The sequence below is a fragment of the Narcine bancroftii genome, chromosome 4, assembly GCF_036971445.1.
Source record: "Narcine bancroftii isolate sNarBan1 chromosome 4, sNarBan1.hap1, whole genome shotgun sequence".
NCBI classification, from domain to species: domain Eukaryota; kingdom Metazoa; phylum Chordata; class Chondrichthyes; order Torpediniformes; family Narcinidae; genus Narcine; species Narcine bancroftii.
In genome coordinates this window covers 183028332-183048601 of record NC_091472.1, presented here as the reverse complement: position 1 = coordinate 183048601, position 20270 = coordinate 183028332, and the positions used below count along the sequence as shown (strand labels likewise).

Below are 20270 nucleotides of genomic sequence, written 5' to 3'. Positions count from 1 at the left end.
GGCGGCCAGAGTGGTCTTTGTCTTTCTTGAAAATGGTCTCAATTTACAGGTTGGCTCCTCTTTCGAGCTGTGAACGATGAGATTGTGAATTAGAGACTTTTTTTTTGTTTACTGCCTAGCTTTTAGAACTTCAGAGGGAATACGAGTTTTTGAGGGGTTTTTTAGAACCTGCTCTCAATACCCGGTAAGGGGAGGATTCCAGGCAGCCCATTCATTGTATTTCTATTGTCAGACAGCAAATATGCAGTCAGTGGCAAACGCAGAAGTCATGAATTTTCATATTTAAATATGCACCTGTTCCTCACTCAAGTTGTTTATTTGCATTCATGTCTAACACTGAACACCTTTACTTTTAACATGATTTTCAGGGTAAAACTCCAGCCCAATGTGAAATGGCAAGAGTTCTTCCTATTTTAAATCTTCATACTGCAGGAACGTTTCTACATGTTAACGTGTGAACCAATACATTGGCCAAACCTTGGGGATAGCATGCATTCCTATTGCTTGTCGCTTTCACCATTTCGAAAAACATTCAATTGTAAAAACCATTCTGCACCAATCTGAAATTACAGCTCCAAGGTACATTGCAAAAGGACAGGAACACGATGAGAGCATTTCCCATTTCCTGCCTATGTGCACAGCTGCGGCGCTCACGTTCCCTGCTGAGCGACGCTCGCCGAGAGGACTTTGGCAGACCTTGGCAAACAAAAACCACGCACACACACACACACACACGCCGACCTTTCCGCTCGGAAAACAAGAAGATGGCGGCGATGTGGCCTGCTCGGGTGCGGAGATCGCCAGCGTGGTTAACGAGGAGTTCGGTGGCGCTGACTTTCACCAGGTACTGCGGGGCCGTGTGGCCTGTGTGCCGTGTTACCTGTGCTGAGGTACAGTCCGACCCGCCGCCGCCGCCGCCTCCTCAGGGTCCCCTTCAGAGTCAACGCCACTGCCATTCTGTTTCAGATCGTGTGTCAATGTAACCAATCAAAGTTGATACATTATCGGTGCCAACACAACGCCTGGCACATTTACGCAGTCTTTGCTGGTGCAAATGAGAAGTTAGTTTAATGCATGTGAGTTGGGGTATTTGATTCCTGCTCTTGCACTCTTCTCAATCAATTCGCAATTACTGCGTTATTTATATTTTTCTTTTTTTTTGTTTCAAGGCTTTGATTATCTGACAGAAATTTGCTCACTTTTGTTCAAGAAAAAAAAAGGGTTATTGTCTAAACAGACTAATATTCTGTTCATTGTTGCTGGCTGATTAAACAGTCACATTGTAACTGGAGCTTTGGTTCAAAAATTTGGTTGTCTTTCACACCAAAGTTAGGCTTGATTGATGTAGTAGCGAAAATAGCATACATTACGGGCCCCAGATTTTCGAGGGCCCCCACGTTTATGTACTATGAATTCTGAGAAATATTTTAATTTTCATAATTGTACCGCAGCTATGAGATACCACACTGATAGTCTGTGTTTAAGGTTAGTGATTTTAGCCAATTATCACCTTTAATCGGTATCTCATAGCCGCTGTACAGCGGAAACGCGCCTTAGCAGAACAAAGAATAATCCTCACCTCAGCCCCTCAGTCAGCTGGCTGGTTTTGTTCGTTCACCTGTCAGGGGAGCTGCATTCTGCAGATAGCAATGGGAAACGCAGAGTGGGGGATTATAGGTAACAAAGATCCCGCATTGAGCCAGCCACCACCGCCACCGATATAAGTTTTATTTTTTAATGGGAGAGGAGTGGCGCAATTCAAAATGTGTAAGTTTTAACAGGTGGGAGGCACAATGTCAGTGCTTGCCTTAGGCGCTATGATGCCTAGATACGCCACTGGTAATCACTGAATATATAGTGATCTGAGAAAGCTAGCGTCATTTTGTTAAGAATAATTAAGACCATTACAAACTTACCAAAACAGATATGCAGGGTCAGCGTCAGAAACTCTCTCGGGGTGGGGGTGGGGGGGGGGGCGCAGTCACACTTCCCCTCTCACTGCACAAGTGCACACGTGAACGCCATAGCTGTGCACAAAATAAATGCAACAGGCCTCACGGTACCTAAATCCGGCACAGTGTATATGCAGCCTGAATCCAATATCATGGCTTTATCAAATATCAGGCAAGTAATAGACAATTTCTTAGATTGGGAGAAGCCTTTTAATCCAGATTCCTTATAGTGTTGAAATCCTATGTGTGTTTTCATCTTTAGAGAGAAGGTTAAAATTACATCCAACTAAAGCATGTGATCTATATACTTTCCAAAAAAAAGCCTTTGAAATTGCTCTTTCTTTCAAGAAAATGTTTGGAGAATGAGTGGGTAGTTTGCTCGATAAAATTTGTTCTACAAGTACTCTCAACAGATCAGTGACTTATTGACATAATTTTATTAATTTTAGCACTTGGGTGATTTCAGATCCATGTCTGTTAATAATCAACATTATTAGCTCCCATGGGTTTATTCTGTTATGAACCAAGCAAAGTTAAAAGTATACAAGCCCAATTCCTAATAAGTATTTGCTGTTCCTTTAGGATAGTTTCTAAAAGTAACTTGCTTCTAAAGCTAAAGCTAAGTACTGCATGACAAAAAGTGCAAAGAATAGCCAGGACAAATCTTTCTAATGCTAGGATAAAATGTATGCTTTACAATGTTTTAACATAACTGCCAGATGAACATAATAGCATGCATATGTCAGGACACTTACATGCTCCTAAACTCTCATGCTATCTTTTAAACTGAAATTATTTTAATGAATAATTTTTTAACTGTACCTGTCAATTAAAATTTCAGGAATCAACACATCAAATAGAATATCTTTCCTTTTCATGACATTGAGTGGTTTTATGTAACCTCATGGTGTACACTGTGTGAACTCTTACAATATTTACCCATATAGTTTAAAGAATAAATCTTGTGGGTTACACAAAGGTTGAAAATGCTTTCTTTGGTTTTGGTTTTCTGTTGAGTTAAACTGCTTTGCAAGTCATAACTAGTTGATGCAACAAACACATTAAAAAGAAGACTTTAGTTCAATCTTAGCCAGAAAACAGGTGCAAAGTCAAACAGAATGATAATCTTTACTGAACAATTTTTTGAAGTATTCGCAGTGATTGTGTTACCGATATTATGGTGATTTCAGAAAAGTGCAAAAACATTTCTTATCACAGAAACGTGGCAAGTTCTTGAGGTGTACAACAATTATTTTTTTTAATTTAGAAGTATAGCACGGTAACGGGCCCTTCTGGCCCACAAGCTTGCACTGCCCAATTACACCCATGAGACCAATTAACCTACCAACTCCATAAATCTTTAGAATGTAGAAGGAAGCCCAATGTGGACATGGGGAGGTTGTACAATCTCCTTACAGGCAGTGGCAGATTCGAACCCAGGTCACTGGTTTTGTAATAACACTGTGTAAGTCATTACATTAACTTATTAGCTTTATCAAATTTCACCAACTGATAGCTGTGCCATCTTTAGCAATCACAATAATTATTTTCTCCCTAGATATTTAACTTAAAATTCAGACACTTTTTTCTAATGATCTAAAAAGAACAAAAACATTTGCTTTGCCTCATTCCTACTACACACTGAAAATTAACACAGTGGATTTATGATGCTAAATTCTGCCCGAGGATGCTTTCTTGAAAACTGACTTCTTAAGGCCAAAGCTTTAATGACATGGATGCTTTTTTAAAAATTTATCTTGTCCTTTGTACAATTTCAATTGTTTTACTGAATATAGAGCATTGAATAGAATACCTCAGGTGCAGACCCTTCAGCCCATGATATTTGCAATGTACATGATGCCAGATTAAACTACATTTCTTCTCCTTGTCTTTGATCCATATCCCTCCTTCTCTTACCTATTTATGTGCCAATCTGGAAGTCTCTTAAACGCTACAATGGGATCTGCTTCCACCAATGCCCTGAGGCGCTCCGGGCACCTAATACACTATGTTTTAAAAAAAACTTGCCCTGCTCATCTCCTTTAAACTTTTCCCCTCACCTTAAGTCCATATCCTCTAGTATTAGACATTTGTATCCTGGGGGAAAAAGATGCTAACTGTCTACCCTATCTATGCCTCTCATAATTATAAATGTCTATCTGGGCTCCCCTTTGTCTGTTCAGGAAAAATAAAATTACCTTAAAGTTCCTGGCCTCCAATTTCAGGCAGCATCCTGGTAAATCTCTTTACAAAGACCCTGTACCATTTCCAAAGCCATTAAAAGGCCCTTTAAATAGATTTCCCAATAATAATGAAATGGTAATGTTCCTGCACTGCAACTATTAGTGGAAGCCAGTTTAAGATGGCCATTGAATAAAAGGGAAGCATCGAAGAGATAGGATAAATTTCCATCTGCGTAAGTTTTCCTTGCTGTCCTTCTTTTGATCCAGCCCTCCGACCATGCCCTGCAGGAAATACCTTGCATCATCTGTACAAAGAAGCTGAGATATTATCCTCTTTAGTGCCTACGACCAATGCCTCTACACTGTTCTCTGGGCAGCGTCAGTCCTGGTGCAGGCTTTGATCTTGCCATTCATTTTATCATTTTTGGTGCTTTGTTTCAGGGCAAATAGCAAAGGAGAACAAAATGACAAAGGGTGGTTTCGATCATTATTTGTCCACAAAGTAAATCAAAGAAAAGATGCCCACTCAAATCTTCTTTCCAAAAAGGAAACCAGCAACTTGTATAAAATGCAGTGTAAGTGATAAAGCTTCTGCCAAGACTTTTACTTGCTGTTCTCAAAAGTTGACTGCTTGTTCATTGTACTGAAACATTGTTGTATTTTTGTCTTAGTTCATAATGTGAAGCCAGAATGTTTAGATGCCTACAACAACTTATCGTAAGTTCCAATCTCTTTAAAAAAAAACACTTGATTTTATTTAGATGATAGCCATGGTATTTGAAAAGTGATGTAGAAGTTTGTTTATTACTTTTTCACTGGATGAGAATTCCTCGACACCAGAATATATCAAGTTCATTTATCATCTGGTAACAATACAACCCAACGAAACACAGCGATCTTCATCTTCATTTTCAAACAATGAAAACACACAGACAAGTGTAGTAGATATATAGTATTCAGTACTGTATTTAAAATATTATTAATAAATAAGTGGAAGAGAGTTGGTTTTTTAACAGTCATTTGGCAGTCTCACTTGCCTGTGGGAAAAAGTTATTCCTCAGCCTCGTGGTTCTGGTTGTGATACTTCTACATCTCACTTCTGACAGGAGTAGTTGGAAGATGGGGTGGTAAGAGTCCTCAATGATTTTATGAGCCCTCTTTAAACAACGATCCTGCTAAATCACATTAGCAGTGATGGGGGGGGGGGTGGGGGGGAGAGGTCCCAGTGGTTCTCTCTGCTACTTTATGCTCCTGTGGATTGACCTCCAATACAATGGTCTGAAATACTGATATAGCTGGCCACATAGCTCTTGATAGAGCTCCAGTAGAAAGGTGGTAGAATGGTGGCTGATAGCATTGCCCACCTCAGCCTTCCTTAGAAGTGCAGTCATTGTTACACCTTTGTGACAAGTGAGGCGATGTCTGTCCAGGATAGGTCGCTTGTTAAGTGGACTCAAGGAACATGGTGCTCTCCACTCTCTCCACTACCGAGCTATTAATGTATAGTGGAGAATGTTCCATACTCTCACCTCCACTTGTCTATCATTTTAAATCACCCCTGTTATCCTCTGAGATTACTCAGCCACAGTAAATCTGGGCATCCTCCATTTTATTCACTTAACCATTGAAGTTGTTTTTCAGCTGTGGAGGTCCTGAGTTCTCGAACTTCTTCCCTTATTATCTCGAATATCATTTGCTCCTTTCAGCCACCTCAGCTTTATTGTAATTGATCAAGCTTTTGTTTATCCACATATTTCCTGATGCAGCTCAATGTTCATTTTATTTTTATAAAGCTATGAAGTATCCTGGAATGTTTTGTCAAATTAATGATGCTTTTTGAATACTGGTAGTTGGTACTATTGGTGTTGTTGCTAACAGAATCAGCGACAGTGGGCCATTTGGTGAGTAATGTCAGTGATGTCCTGAAAATGGGGTTTCCCAGCCTAATTCCACCTTCCAGTCCAGCAAGTCTCAGATCATCAAGTTTGCCCTTCAATGTGATGACTGTTTCTACCTCTACCACGATCCATTCAGTGCATTCCAGACTCATGTCACCTTCATCTGAGCACTGATCCTTCTATTTAAATCTCTGCCTCCTGGCATTTGATCTCTCTGCTAAAGGAAACACATTCTTGTTTTTTTTTTCTTACTCCATTTAGGTCTCTCATAATTTCAGTTAAGTCTCTGTTTAGTTTTTTTTTCCCTGACCCAGAAGAAATGACAGCAGCCTCTCAATATTTCCTGAACTAAAATTTTCCAGAAATCTTCACAACCCCCTCTTCGGTACAATTTCTTTTTTTCCCTGTAACGTGATGACTGGAATTGTACATAGTTGTCAAGCTATGGTCTCATGAACATTGTATGCAATCTTTCATAACCTTCTGCTCTTGTATTCTGTGCCGTGACTAGTAAAGGAAAGCATTCCATCTCATTGAATTGACCTGCTACATTTAAGGTTCTGTGAACATGTGCTCCAAATTCAGCTTATTACATTGTATCAGCCAATGTATCCTCACATTTATTGTTTATACATGCATATTCTTGTACCTCCCTGAATGCATTACTCTGTATCAAAGTCCAATCTCCACTTTTCTTTACAGATATGATAACACCAATTATATCATTCTGCAGTCTGTTTTTCCTTCACCGTTCCCAATTAAATGCAGCTTTTTTTGTTGTTGTTGCAATTAACCCTATTCCCAATATAGGTTTACTTACAACACATTTATTTGGATTGCCTACACTTTTTTCCAGAAATAATAAAACAGTTGGCGCATTGTACTCGCATTCTTTTGAACAATGATTCATTTTTTGAAATTCTTTGCTCTTGCTTCAGCAGCAGAATCGTGAGTGAAGCAGTTTTTTTTATATATCGGGCTGTTGAAATTCCCTTCAATGAACAACTATATTTAATCTGATGAAAAGAAGGGTCAGTCTATAAACAAAATGATGATGTTTTTACGATTGTTAGGATTCAATCTTGACTAACAGTAAACAAAGGAATCATTTTTGACAGTATTAATTTGAAACAGGTCTTTCCTATGAATTTCAATAACACCATGGGATGCTCATAAAAATTCAACTGATAAATGATTTCTTAGTTTGATCAGAGTGAATGGAGTGTGTATAAATTGTAGATTTGACATTGCTTGAATGTAAAGCTTTTTGTTTACCTAATTTTATGTGATATGAGTACTTCCATTTGACTGGTGATGAGAACATTGCAATCTGAGAGATCCATATCCTCAAACACCCTGAAGGATATACTTACTTTTTCTTTCCTTGTATGTAATGTTTAAAAAGATATTAGTTCTGGATAATGGGCAATACTGACAAGATCATATAAACCCCCTTGAAAAGATTTGTCCTTTTTGAATAGCCATCGTCATTGCTGTGATAATGGTTTTTCATTCATGGAGGCAGAAAATCTCAGGTCTTAACCCACTTGAGTCATTCTATTTCTCCTCTTAATCTTTTATTTCAAATGATTGTCTTAGAGCTCAGTCACTTTCCAAGCCAGTACAGAGTGCATTATATGCTCGTGGCATATTAAATCAGGGTTAAGTTTGTGGTAGCACAGAAAGAGTATCTTGTCAGCCATTTTTCACAACATTGTGGATAATAGTTTACAAATGAGCATTAGTGTGTTGGAATTTGCATAGTCATTGGATTACAATTTTTTCTCCAGTAGTTCATGGTAAAGTTTGCCACTCCTAGCTAGGATTGTGTAATTACTATTAGTATCCTTGCAACAACCAACTGACAAAAATAGTAGAGAGGTGCTGTGAAATCTGACTGTGCCCATCTCCTTAAAATTTCTAACTATGTGCAACAAAATATACTACACTGGATGAAAACTTATCTATGAACAAATGCAGTAGTTTTTCATACCCAACTCCCTGTGCTTATTTATGTTCATAGAATTTTACAATATGACCCATCAAGTTTCAGAAAATTAACATAATTTAACTCAACAACACAAAATATTTCTTCATAGGCATTTGTCTACTTTGGGCCATCTATTCCTTTGAGTCCTCACAAATTTAGCAGATAATATGTTTCAGTAAAAGATTGTTTTCCTTTGAATCTATCTAAAATATTATATTAATATAAATAGTTATTTTGTGTTTTCTGCAAATTTCAGGTTGATTCTAAAATGAGCCCAAACCAAATCAATAAATTAAAAATGTGTGTATTTACTAAGAAATTTTGAATTATATACTTAATATTTTAGTATTAAGTTATTTATGTTGATTTAGAGCTCTACTTAAGCTTTTGATTTCAGATTTATTGTCAGAGTACATTTGTGATATCACATACAACCCTGAGATTCCTTTTTCCTGCAGGCATGGCAGAATTACCATCAATTGGTAGTGCAAAAAATAAACTACACAGTGTAAAACATGTAAACAAAGAACTGTAATCAGAAAACAAATGGAAACAAACTGCAATACAGAGAAAACAAAAAGAAAATCGATTAAGTGCACAAGTAAGGGTCCCTAAATGAGTTCCTGATTGAGTTTGTCATTTAAAAAAAAATTATTAGTTTAAAACCACACAAAAAAAATAATTAAAAATAATTCAAAATGATACAAATACATATGATATATATTTAAAAAAGAAAAATACCCCATATACTACCCCCTCCCCATGTACCCCCTACAAAGAAGAAAAAAGAGAAAGAACGAGTCAAGAGACCCTCAACTGGGGTGCCTATTACTTTAAAGTCTCTTATCATACATTGAGACCTTAAGGAGAAAGGAATGTCAGAGCTTCATTTAAATATTAATACCCATATTTTGTAAATAAGGGCTCCCTATCGCCCAAAATATATGGTATTTGTCTCTTAAATTGTCATTTTTCTCAAGTGGTATACAACTCTGAACCTCAGCAGGCCATCTTTCTACACCCAAATCCGTATCAGACTTTCATTTTCTTGCTAATGCTAAAGAAGATGTACAATCTTTTTTTGATTCATATTCAACTTCAACTTAGGTTCAGTATTCTTAATATCACCCAATAAAAATAACTTTGGATCTTGTGGGAATTTATCCCCATTATTCATTCCAATAATTTACCCATTTCTTACCCAAAGGGTTTAATTTTAGGGCACTGCCAAGTAGAATGCAAAAATGTACCAATTTCTTGTCCACAACTAAAATATAAATCCAAAAGAGTCTGATTCACTATTTAAAATGTATGTGGTGTTAAATATAACTGATGAATAAAATTATATTGCACCATTCTATAATCTCACATTTATTGTACTTTTCATATCCCAATCCAATCTCGTTCATCTATTCGTTTATTCAAATCAACTTACCATGTTTGTCTTGAATTATAAAGCCCTATTTTTTTGGGCTTTCTTTTATATTAACCTATACATAATTAAAATAAATTTCATTATATTTCTATTGCATAACAATAATTCTAATTCCATCTCTACTGGTAATAAATGGCTCGACCATAATTTTCACGTAAAAATTTCATAACTTGATAATAACAAAATCCAGCATTTTCAGGAATTTTGAACTTCTCCCTTGTTTTATTAAAACAAATAAGTTTCCCTGCTTCAAAAACATCCTCTATCTTAATTCCCTGACACTGCCAAATCTTTAAAAAATTATTTCCCATGGAAAACTGAATCAATCTATTCTGGAATAATGGTGTTTTTCCAGACAACAATCCTCCTCCCCCAATTTCTTTATCAACCTTATTCCAAAGCTCAATTAAATGCTTCAATATAAGAGTCTCTCTATTCATTGTTAACAACCTTAAATTCCATTTATAAATAAAATCTTGTGGGTTTGGTTCCCCTATTTTATTCTATATATACCCAAGCTGGAATTTTATTTAAATCATACATTACATTAACAAAGCACAACTGGGCAGCTTTATAATAATTCATAAAAATTAGTGAGCTGCAAACCTCCTAAATCATAATTCCAAGTTAATTTATCCAAAGAAACTCTTGCCATCTTTCCTTCCCATAAAAATGTCCTAAAACAAGCATTAAGTTCTTTTTAAAAAAAAAAAATTGAGGAATTGGAATTGATTGTAAAAGATATTGTATTCTCGGTGTTACAAGATCAAAACAGCAACCACAAAGAAGGCATATCACACAGGGGTAAAGATGAACAATTACTTTTTGAACAAAAATTCACCTTCAAACTTCAATTCAAAATCCCCCCCTTTTATAACAATGCCCACTGGTTACTATACAAATTTCTATTAGTGTAAAACTAATAAATTCCCCAGCCTAAATATAACATGCAATTAAAGTCTAAGTTATATTTCCAACCAGCCCACAGAAAAACTTTGACACAAAACACACAAGACTCACAAAACTTTGATCAAAGCAAAGATCATAAACAAAATTCAGTTTGTTTGGTAAACTGAAGCCAAAAGATCTTTGTGAGAGAGAGAGAGAGAGAGAGAGAGAGAGAGAGAGAGAGAGAGGATCCTTCTGGCTGCCTTCGGAATGTTCATCCTTTTTGAAATCCCAACATTCTAAACTGTCCTCCAGACCATGACTCATGCTCTGGGCCTTCTTCCACTCCACAGCGCCACCCAGTGGTAGTTTATCATCCAAGCCTGAAATTTTTAGATCATTTTCTGCACATGCTCAGTCTGTCTCCCACTCTCTCAGCAGTCCACCTTCACCTTGGCTCTCTAAGGCAAACTGTCACTTTTTAACATAAAACCACACAACACAGGCCAATACACAACAGAGAACTCTGTAACATAGGAAAAATATTCATCTTTACACAATTTACTCTGCCTATTAAAATGTAACATATTCCATCTTTCCAAATATTCCTTTATTCTTTTTAATAATGGGGAATAACTTAATTTAAATAAATTTTCTAACTTAGCTCCCACCCGAATACCTAAATATTTAATCCCCACATCTGGCTTTTTAAAATCAGTAACCTTCTTACAATTTTTATCACCCCCTTTTACTAAAGGCATAATTTCACTTTTTTCCCAGTTAATATCATAACCAGATACTTCTCCATATTCTTTTAATCTAAATTTAAGTTGGTGCAACAAATTTAACGGATCTGTTAAATAAATCAAAACATCATCCACAAACAAACTTATTTTGTGTTCATCCTGATTTTTAAATCCTGTCTTATTAATTCAGTAAAGGGTTCATTTGCTAAAACAAATAAAGCAGGCAACAGTGGACAACCTTGTCTACTTGATCTAGTCAATTGAAAAGTTGTTGAAATTGAGTTTGTTGTTGAGGAGTCTGATGGTGGAGGGGGTGCAGCTGTTCCTGAACCTGGTGGTGTGAGTCTTGTGGCACCTATACTTCTTTCCTGATGGCAGCAGCGAGAACAAAGTGTGTGCTGGGTGGTGTTGATCCTTGATCATTGCTGCTGATTGGTTGCTATTGGATTTTTAAAAAATCTTTATTAATGACCACAGGGAGCAAATATTGCAAAAGCTGCACAATGATCCTGACTACCCATGTGAGATAGTAGGAAGCTGGAATACATGGTATGGTGAGCAGGACCAAGCAGGTAAGTCACTGTTTAAATGTCATTTAATTCATCCTGACCTTTATGAATTTGGCAAGTGGGAGAGTTGGGTGCAGTGAGGAAAGAGGGAGGAAGTGAGGGGTCTGAGAGAGATGAGGACCAAACAGCGAGCCCTCAGATGACATCAATAAGCATTGATTTTAATTAATATTTTAAACAAGATACTAACTGGCTTCTGAAGAAAATTGTAAGATTGAAGATGATTAGCTGAGACCTGCTGCTTACAATCCTTGCACTTGTGGAAACTTCAGGGATCATTGATTGTCCTGAAGAACTACATTTGTAGGAGTGTCTCTGGCTATCAGGAAGAATGGTAGCTCCTAACTTTGCTTTCTAGGAGGCAATAGGCAAAGGTAGTAAATGCAAGCAAGAACAGGATGAAAAGGAGATACAGAGGAGACTGCACCTGCTGTAACCTGAATCTAAATGCAATCCACTGGAGGATCTCAATGGGCCAAGTAGCATCAGTGGGAGTTTTCTTTTCTTGACAACGGATGCAGCGGGGGGCAGAGAAACTGAGAGAAAGGGATAATGTCATGGGAGGTCTGGGAGGAAGTATCTTCGTGGTAGCTGTGGGAGTCATTGGGTTTATAGTACTCGTCAGAGTATGACTTGTCTCCCGAGATAGAGAAAGAGAGATCTAGAGAGGGAAGGGAAGAGTCAGAAATGGTCCAAGTGAATTTCAGAGCAGGGCAGAGGTTAGTAACAGTAGAAATAAGTTCTGATGAAGGGTTTTGGGCCAAATTATCTGTCATGTTTTCTCTTCCTTTGATACTGCACAAGCTACTGAGTTGTGTTTAGCTGAGGATGAAAAGGCACCTGGTAAAACAGTAAAGTCTGCAGACACCATGAGCGAAGTAAAAACACAACGCTAGAGAAGCTCAGCAGGTCAAACTACTTTATGCAGCAAAGATAAATAACTAATGTTTTGGGCTTGATCCCTTCATCGAGGTGTATCTTCCGAGTTGCTCTCGACACTCAGAGGTGGAGAATGTTAGGAGTGACAACACTTTCAAGGGGTCCAGCTTGGACCAAGGTACCAATAGGCAGAGCTGCACAGGAGAAAAGAGCAATGCTTCTTTATCATTGGAGATTCCAGTGTTAGGTGGCCAGAGAGGTGATTTGTAGCTCCTTGCATGAATCCTGGATGGTGTGCTGATGTACAAAAAAGTACAAGAGATCTGCCCAGAGAGTACTCCATAAGTTGTGATACACATTGGGAAAATATGAGAATGAGGACAAAGGAGGAAATTAACAAATTTCAGGCGGTAACATCAGTGTTGTGGTTAGCGCTACTGTCTTACGGTGCCAGTGACCCGGGTTTGAATTCGACGTTGCCTGTAATGAGTTTGTATGTTCTCCCTGTATCGGCGAGGGTTTCCTCCCACTCTTCAAAACATTTGGGAGTTTTAGGTTAATTGGGGTATTTGGGCTGGAAAGGCCTGTTCCATGCTCTACATCCTAAAATAAAGGAAAATCTGGAAGCAGCTGGTCAGGCAGCATCAGTGGAAAGAGAAACAGTTAATAATTTAGATCTGAAATTAGAAAGGCAAGAGACAAGTTAAAAATAAAAAAAAAAAGGTAATATATTCTTAACCATGTCATTAGTGAAGTAATTAGCACAAAGATATTACAGTGTCAGTGTCATGTCTGTAATGAGTTTATATTCTCCCTGTGTCTGCTTCAGTTTCCTTCCACATTCCAAAGATGTATGGGATTGGTAGGTTAAATAATCACATGGCAGTATTTGGGCAGTGATGGCTCCTGGGATGGAAGAGCCTGCCATCGTGCTTTGTCTCCAAATTAAAATAAAAAAATTAAAGTTTGAATCATGATTTCCTTGTAAATATCTTAATGAAGGAACCCAAGAATATGTGAATGTGAAGCAGGAGTAAGCCACACAGAAGGAATATTTGGTCATTTGAGTCCATGCTGGCTTCATATATAACAATTACAGCTCAGAAACAGGCCAATTTGGCCCTTCTAGTCTGCACTGATCCAAGAACCCTCCTCTAATCTCACTTACCAGCACTCTGCCCATCCATTAGAGCTATCCCATCAATCCTGTTCTTCTTCTTATTTCTGTTACCCCTAAACTTATTTTCCCTCACATGCTTATCAAAGCCTATTTGAATTTTTTTCATCACATATCCACACAAAGAGGAAATTTGTAAAACATTCTTGGGATATCGCAAAAAACTAAAGCACTCAGTGAAAACCTGGGGAGTCAGGAAGAGAATATGTGAACACAAAATACTCAACACCAGAGATCCAGGTGTACCAGATTTAAATTTTTAAATAAGACATACACATCGGCATAAATTAGACAGGCCCTTCTGGCCCATGAGCAAGTGCCCTGCCTCCAAATACACCAATTAACCTACAAACCCTATAGGCTTTGAAGGGTGGGAGGAAACCCACGCAGACACGGGGAGAACATACAAATTCCTTATGGACAGCATGAGATTCAAACCCAGGTCGGTCGCTGGGGCTGTACTAGCATCATGTTAATTGCTTCCCTAACCCTGCCACCCCATTTAACCTGAATAAGTTTTCATAAATATCAAAGGACCAAAATTCCTGTGGCATATACCTTCTCACTGAAATGATACAACTTTTATCTTTCATGCAGAATCACAACCTTTATGTACTCTGAAATATTGACATTTTATTTTATTTTGGGCAGTGCATTTATGGAGGTTTTCTGGTGGTTATCCCGCAATGACAGATGCAATGGAGAAGCTAAAAGAAAATAAGGTAATCGATGAAAGAAATCTTTTGATTATCAGGACTGAACGGATTAAATTTAGTTTGAATTACAGAGACAACTGTATCTGTGAAAGTGCTTCTGTTTTCCTCATAGGTAAATTGATTACCTGTGGGGAATGAAGAATGGGTGAAGCCAGATAAGTGAATTGTGAACTCACCCTCTACTCCATTTTCTCTGACTAGAAGCGAATGTAATGTTAAAAGTAATGTTAAAAGAAAATAGGGTGTGGTGAATGAAGGCAGCTACCGCGGTGTTCAGCAACATCTGGGCTTCAAGCTGCTTGAAAGGGCTGGAAGAACAGAGAACAATTTATGTTGGCAGTAAATACCATAACGTAATGTTAAAAATAAATTTCAAATCACGAAGCCAATTTAATGTTCTCAATCTCACTCTCCCATCTATCTCCATAATATCAACTCTGCCTTTGCTCAGATCCTTGGCTGCCTGTCCCATTCCTGTCACAGAATAGGAAAAGTTCAGAGCGATTAAGGGTTGTACACAGGCAAATAGGACTAGCTTGGTCAGCAAGGACAAGTTGGGCTGAAGGGCCTGTTTCCATGTTGTAGAACTCAGTGACTTTAACAATTTGAGCCTAGCGAGCTTTCAAGTGTGTAAAAAATGCTTTGAACTCTAAAAAGTTTGATTGTGGTTTGAGAAATGTTTTGATATACAGTACCTTGAAATAGTATAAGAAAAATGATAGAGAAGATACTGAATTTCAACAAGTTCATTAGCTGAATCTGCAGATACAAGTTACAGCAGTGGTTCTCAACTTTTTTCTTTCCACTCACATCCCACTGTAAGTAATCCCTATGCCAAAGGTGTTCTGTGATTAGTAAGGGATTGCTTAAGGTGGTATGTGAGTGGGAAGAAAAAGTTTGAAAACCACTGTTTAAATCGTGCCTAATTGACTCGTTATGTGCACTGTTTCATAACTCCAAAGGAAATGGGCCAATGACAATTTTTTCTCAAGCAAAATATATCAGTAACAATTGGGTCCAGAGCAGTGATTCTCAACCTTCCCTTCCCACTCATGTATCACCTTAAGCAATCCCTTACTAATCACAGAGCATCGATGGGATAGGGATTACTTAAAGTGGTGTGTGAGTGGAAAGAAAAAGGATGAGAACCTCTGAGTTATAGTGTTCATTATTAACAGATTAAATATGATACAATAATACAATTTTCTCAGTCTATGACACAATAACATTTTATTATTAGGCCAGCTACACATGATTATATAATAATCATAATTAATGGTGGTTGTAAAAGAAGTGTTCAGTCATAATGGATCCCAATATTCATGAACCATTCAGAAGGAAAATTACCTGACTTTGAGAGGGAATGAGAAGATTAAAAAAGTATGTGGAGGGAGAATTGGAAGAGGAAGAATGAGGGGTGAGGGAGGGGACTGTGGAAATAGGCATGAAAGGCGGTGCCATGGTTGGAGTGGGTGAGAGAAGAGGAGTTGGGAGAGTCGGTATTTTGTGTGAGTGAAAGACAAAGGAAGAAGAGCTGAGAGAAAGTGGAGAATGGAATTGGGTGGAAGGAGAGTGAGAAAATGGGTAGAGTTAGTAGGAAGGGGAGAACATGGAGGGTCAGTGGATACAGGGAGAGAATAGTAATGGAAATCCTAGAGCACATGGTGTGATCCGAACTCCTATGTCCAGACTGGATCAGGGTGGGGTTCAGCAGTGCAACTCAGTTTTGAGTAGGAACAGTAAAGAAAATAGGGTGTGGTGAATGAAGGCAGCTACCGCGGTGTTCATCAGCATCTGGGCTGCAAGCTGCTTGAAAGGGCTAGAAGAACAGGGAACAATTTATGTTGACAGTAAATATCATAATGTAACAGGTATCTCAATGCAATAAATATATCTCCTGTTGAGAATTCAACCCTAGAACAATAAAACTCTACAGCACAGAGACAGGCCCCTTCAGCCCTTCTAGTCTGTGCCAAGCCATTTTATTTTACCTAGTCCCACTGACCTGCTCCCAATCCATAGCCCTTCATACCACTCCCATCCATGTACCTGTCCAAATTCTTTTTAAATGTTAAAATTAAGTCCACATTCATCACCTCAGGTGGCAGGTTGTTCCACACTCCCACCACTCTCTGTGTGAAGAAGTTCCCCCTAAAATTTCCCCTTTCACCCTTAACCCACATCCTCTAATTTGTATCTTGCCCTCAATGGAAAAAACCTGTTTACATTTACTCTGTCTATCCCCCTCGTAATTTTAAATACCTCTATCAAATCTCCCCTCATTCTTCTATGCTCCAGACAATAAAGTCCTAACCTGTTTAACCTTTCCCTGTAACTCAGTTCATGAATTCTGGGCAAAATCCTAGTAAATCTTCTCTGTATGCTTTCTATCATTATTAATATCTTTCCTGCAGCTAGGTTTTTTTTTAAATTAACATATAGCACAGTAACAGGCTATTTCGGCCCATGAGTTCATGCCCCCCAGTTTACACCCAATTAACCTACACCCCCAGTATATTTCGAATAGTGGGAGGAAACTAGAGCCCCTGGGGAAAACCCATGTAGACATAGGGAGAATGTACAAACTCCTTACAGTCAGCTTGGGATTCGAACCCAAGTCATGATTGCTGGCATGGTAAAGGCATGGCACCCTGATCTATATTCTCAGGTCCTTCTATTCTACTGCACTTCTCAGTGCCCTATCACTTTCAGTGTATGTCCTTTCTTGGTTTGTCCTTCCAAAATGCAACACCTCACATTTGTCTGCATTAAATTCCATCTGCATTTTTCAGCCTGTCCAGATCCCTCTGCAAGCTTTGAAAATCTTCTTCACTGTCCACAACACCTCCAATCTTAGTGTCATCTGCAAACTTGCAGATCCAATTTACCACATTATCATGCAGATCATTGATGGTCCCAACACTAATCCCTGAGGCACACAGTCACAGGCTTTCATTCTGAGAAACAACCCTCCACCACTACTCTCTGGCTTCTCCTGTCCAGCCATTGTCAAATCCACTTCACTACTTCACCTAGTGTCTGAACCTTCCTGACTAGCCTCACATGTGGGACCTTGTCAAAAGGCCTTTCTAAAGTCCATGTAAACAACATCCACACCCTTTCGTCAACTTTCCTGGTAACCTCCTTGGAAAAACTCTGTAAGATTTGTTAAACCTGACCTACCATCCACAAAGCCATGTTGACTATCCCTAATCAGTTCCTGGCTATCCAAATAATTAATATCTGATCTCTTAGAACACCCTCCAATAATTTACCCACTCTAATATTAGGTTCACTGACCTCTAATTTTGGAGCCTTCTTTATACAATGGGACAACATGAGCTCCCCTCCAATCCTCTGGCACCACACCCCTAGCTAAGGACATTTTAAATATTTCTGTCAGAGCCCTTACAATTTCTACACTAGCCTCTCTCAAGGTCCGAGGAATATTTTGTTAGGCCCTGGGGATTTATCCACCCTATTTGCATTAAGACAGCAAACACTTCCTCCTCTTTAATCTGTTTGTTCCATTCCTCATTTCTTGTTTTCTTTTCCCTTGACTCTGTGCTAGTTTACTGAGTGAATACTGATTTTTTTTTTTAATTTTTTATTTTTAAAAAATTAAGATCTCCCCATCTCTTTGGCTCCATACAAAGCCGATCACTATTTTTCAAAGAAACCAGTTTTGCTCCTTATTGTCCTTTTGCTCTTAATGTATCTGTAGAAACCATTAATATTTCCCTTCACATTGTCACCATAGCAATCTCATGTTTTCTTTTAACCTCCTGATTTCTTTCTTGAGGTTTTTCTTGCATTTTTATACTCCTCAAGTACCTCATTTGCTTCATGTTGCCTATACCTGCTAGACACCTCTCTCTTCTTCCAAATCAGAACACCAATATTCCTTGAAAACAAAGGTTCCCCAAGCCTGCTAAACTTGCCTTTAATCCTGACAGGAACATACAAACTCTCTACTCTCAAAATTTCACCCTTGAAGGTCCTCCTTGTCTGAAAGCAACTTATCCCAATCCACACATTCTAGATCCTTTCTCATTTCCTCAAAATTTACCTTTCTCAACCCAAGGCCCAGACCTATCCTTCTCCATAATGAACTTGAAACTAATGGTGTTATGATCACTGGGCCCAAAATGTTCCCCTACACGTACTTATGTCACCTATCTGGTCTCGTTCCCTAATAGGAGATCCAGTATTGCACTCTCTCCAGTTGGCAAATCTGTATATTGATTTAGGAAACGTTCCTGAACACATTTGACAAATTCCAAGCCATCCAGCTATTTTACAGTATGGGATTCCCAGTCAATATGTGGAAAGTTAATATGTGTGAAATAATAAAGTGTGAAAGTCCCACTGGCTTGACACTAAGCCCTGGAACACCTGAACAGCAAAGATGTAGACATCAGGATGCTCTTTATTGACTGCATTTCAGCATTTAACACCATCATCCCCTCAAAATTGATCAGCAAACTCCAAGACCTGGGAGCTAACACCCCACTGAGTAATTGGATCATGGATTTCCTCACCTCCAGACCACAATCAGTGAAGATTGGGAAGAATCTTCACAATCTCTATCAGTACTGGACCACCATAGGCCTATGTTCTTAGCCACCCCCTGCTCTACTCACTTTACATCTACGACTGTGTATTTCATTATGGCAATAACACCATCTAGAAATTTGCTGATGACACCTGTTAGGTCTGCTTTGTTCATGAATGAGTGAGACAAACACCAGGCTGAGTCGAAATCAGGGTTCTTTGTTCTTTATTACCGGATTGTAACACTTGCGACCAACCAAGTTAGCCGGAGAATGCATTCTGCCGTTATCAGCAAAATGGTGATTTTTTATACCCTTGGATACATGCTTAGAACATCATCATATCATTACTTGTCCAATGACTAAAACTGTTGCTATCCTTTCCCTGCTAGCTTCCTGCCTCTCAATCCATCAATGTCTCTCTTAAACTGTTGCTATCCTTTCCCTGCTAGCTTCCTGCCTCTCAATCCATCAATGTCTCTCTTATCTTGTAAGTACAAGGATGCATTCTGTTACTCCTTAGTACTGGGTGACTCCTTCTCCGGTCCCATCTCATGATGTTTTACCTTACAAGAGTACAAGGACACCTCCCCTTCTTGTTACTGCCCTGTACCGGGTAACTCCCTACACATTCCCATCTCATGATGTTTTACCTTACACACCTCAGTAGTGGGCTGTATAAAGGATGGGGATGAGTCAGTATACAGGATGGAGATTGAAGACTTGGCTGGATGGCACTCAATGTCACCAAAATTAAGGAGCTGATTGTTGACTTCAGGAAAGGAAAGCCAGAGGTGTACAATCCAGTGATCATTGGGGGATCAGAGGTGAAGAGATTGAGAAAATTTATGTTCTTTGGAGTCACTATCTCAGAGGATCTTTTTTGGACCTAACACACCAATGGCATTGCACCTCTACTTCCTTGGGAATTTGCAGAGGTTTGGTATGACACCAGAAACACTGACAAATTTCTACAGAGGTGTGGTTGAAAGTGTATTGACTGGCTGCACTACGGTCTGATATGGGAACACCAATACCCCTGAGTATAAAGCCCTCCAAAAGGTATTGGACACTGCCCAGGACATCACAGGCAAAACCCTCCCCACTATTGAGTACATCTACAGGGAATGTTGTCATTAGAGAGCAGCAACAATCGTCAAAGACCCTCACCACCCAGCACAAACTCTGTTCTCACCGCTGCCATCAGAAAGAGGTGTAGGTGCCACAAGGCTCACATCACCAGGTTCAGGAACAGCTGCTACTCCTCCACCATCAGATTTGTCA

The 20270-nt window shown here is 38.7% G+C and overlaps 1 protein-coding gene and 1 long non-coding RNA gene across 2 annotated transcripts in view; one reads left to right on the top strand and one right to left on the bottom strand.

The window, feature by feature from the left end:
• Positions 1–639: 639 nt before the first annotated feature.
• Positions 640–20270, top strand: part of nipsnap1 (nipsnap homolog 1 (C. elegans)) — a 56059-nt gene continuing 36428 nt past the window's right edge. Inside the window, exons 1-5 of the mRNA XM_069933194.1 lie at positions 640–844; positions 4577–4710; positions 4807–4852; positions 11570–11664; positions 14369–14439. Coding sequence (XP_069789295.1) covers positions 765–844; positions 4577–4710; positions 4807–4852; positions 11570–11664; positions 14369–14439 — 426 coding nt within the window. The 5' untranslated portion in view covers positions 640–764. The remainder of the gene's footprint in view (positions 845–4576; positions 4711–4806; positions 4853–11569; positions 11665–14368; positions 14440–20270) is intronic.
• The window catches only part of LOC138761299 (uncharacterized), a 217453-nt gene continuing 216379 nt past the window's right edge, over positions 19197–20270 (bottom strand). The window contains exon 2 of the long non-coding RNA XR_011356248.1: positions 19197–19639. This is a non-coding gene — a long non-coding RNA (uncharacterized lncRNA). The remainder of the gene's footprint in view (positions 19640–20270) is intronic.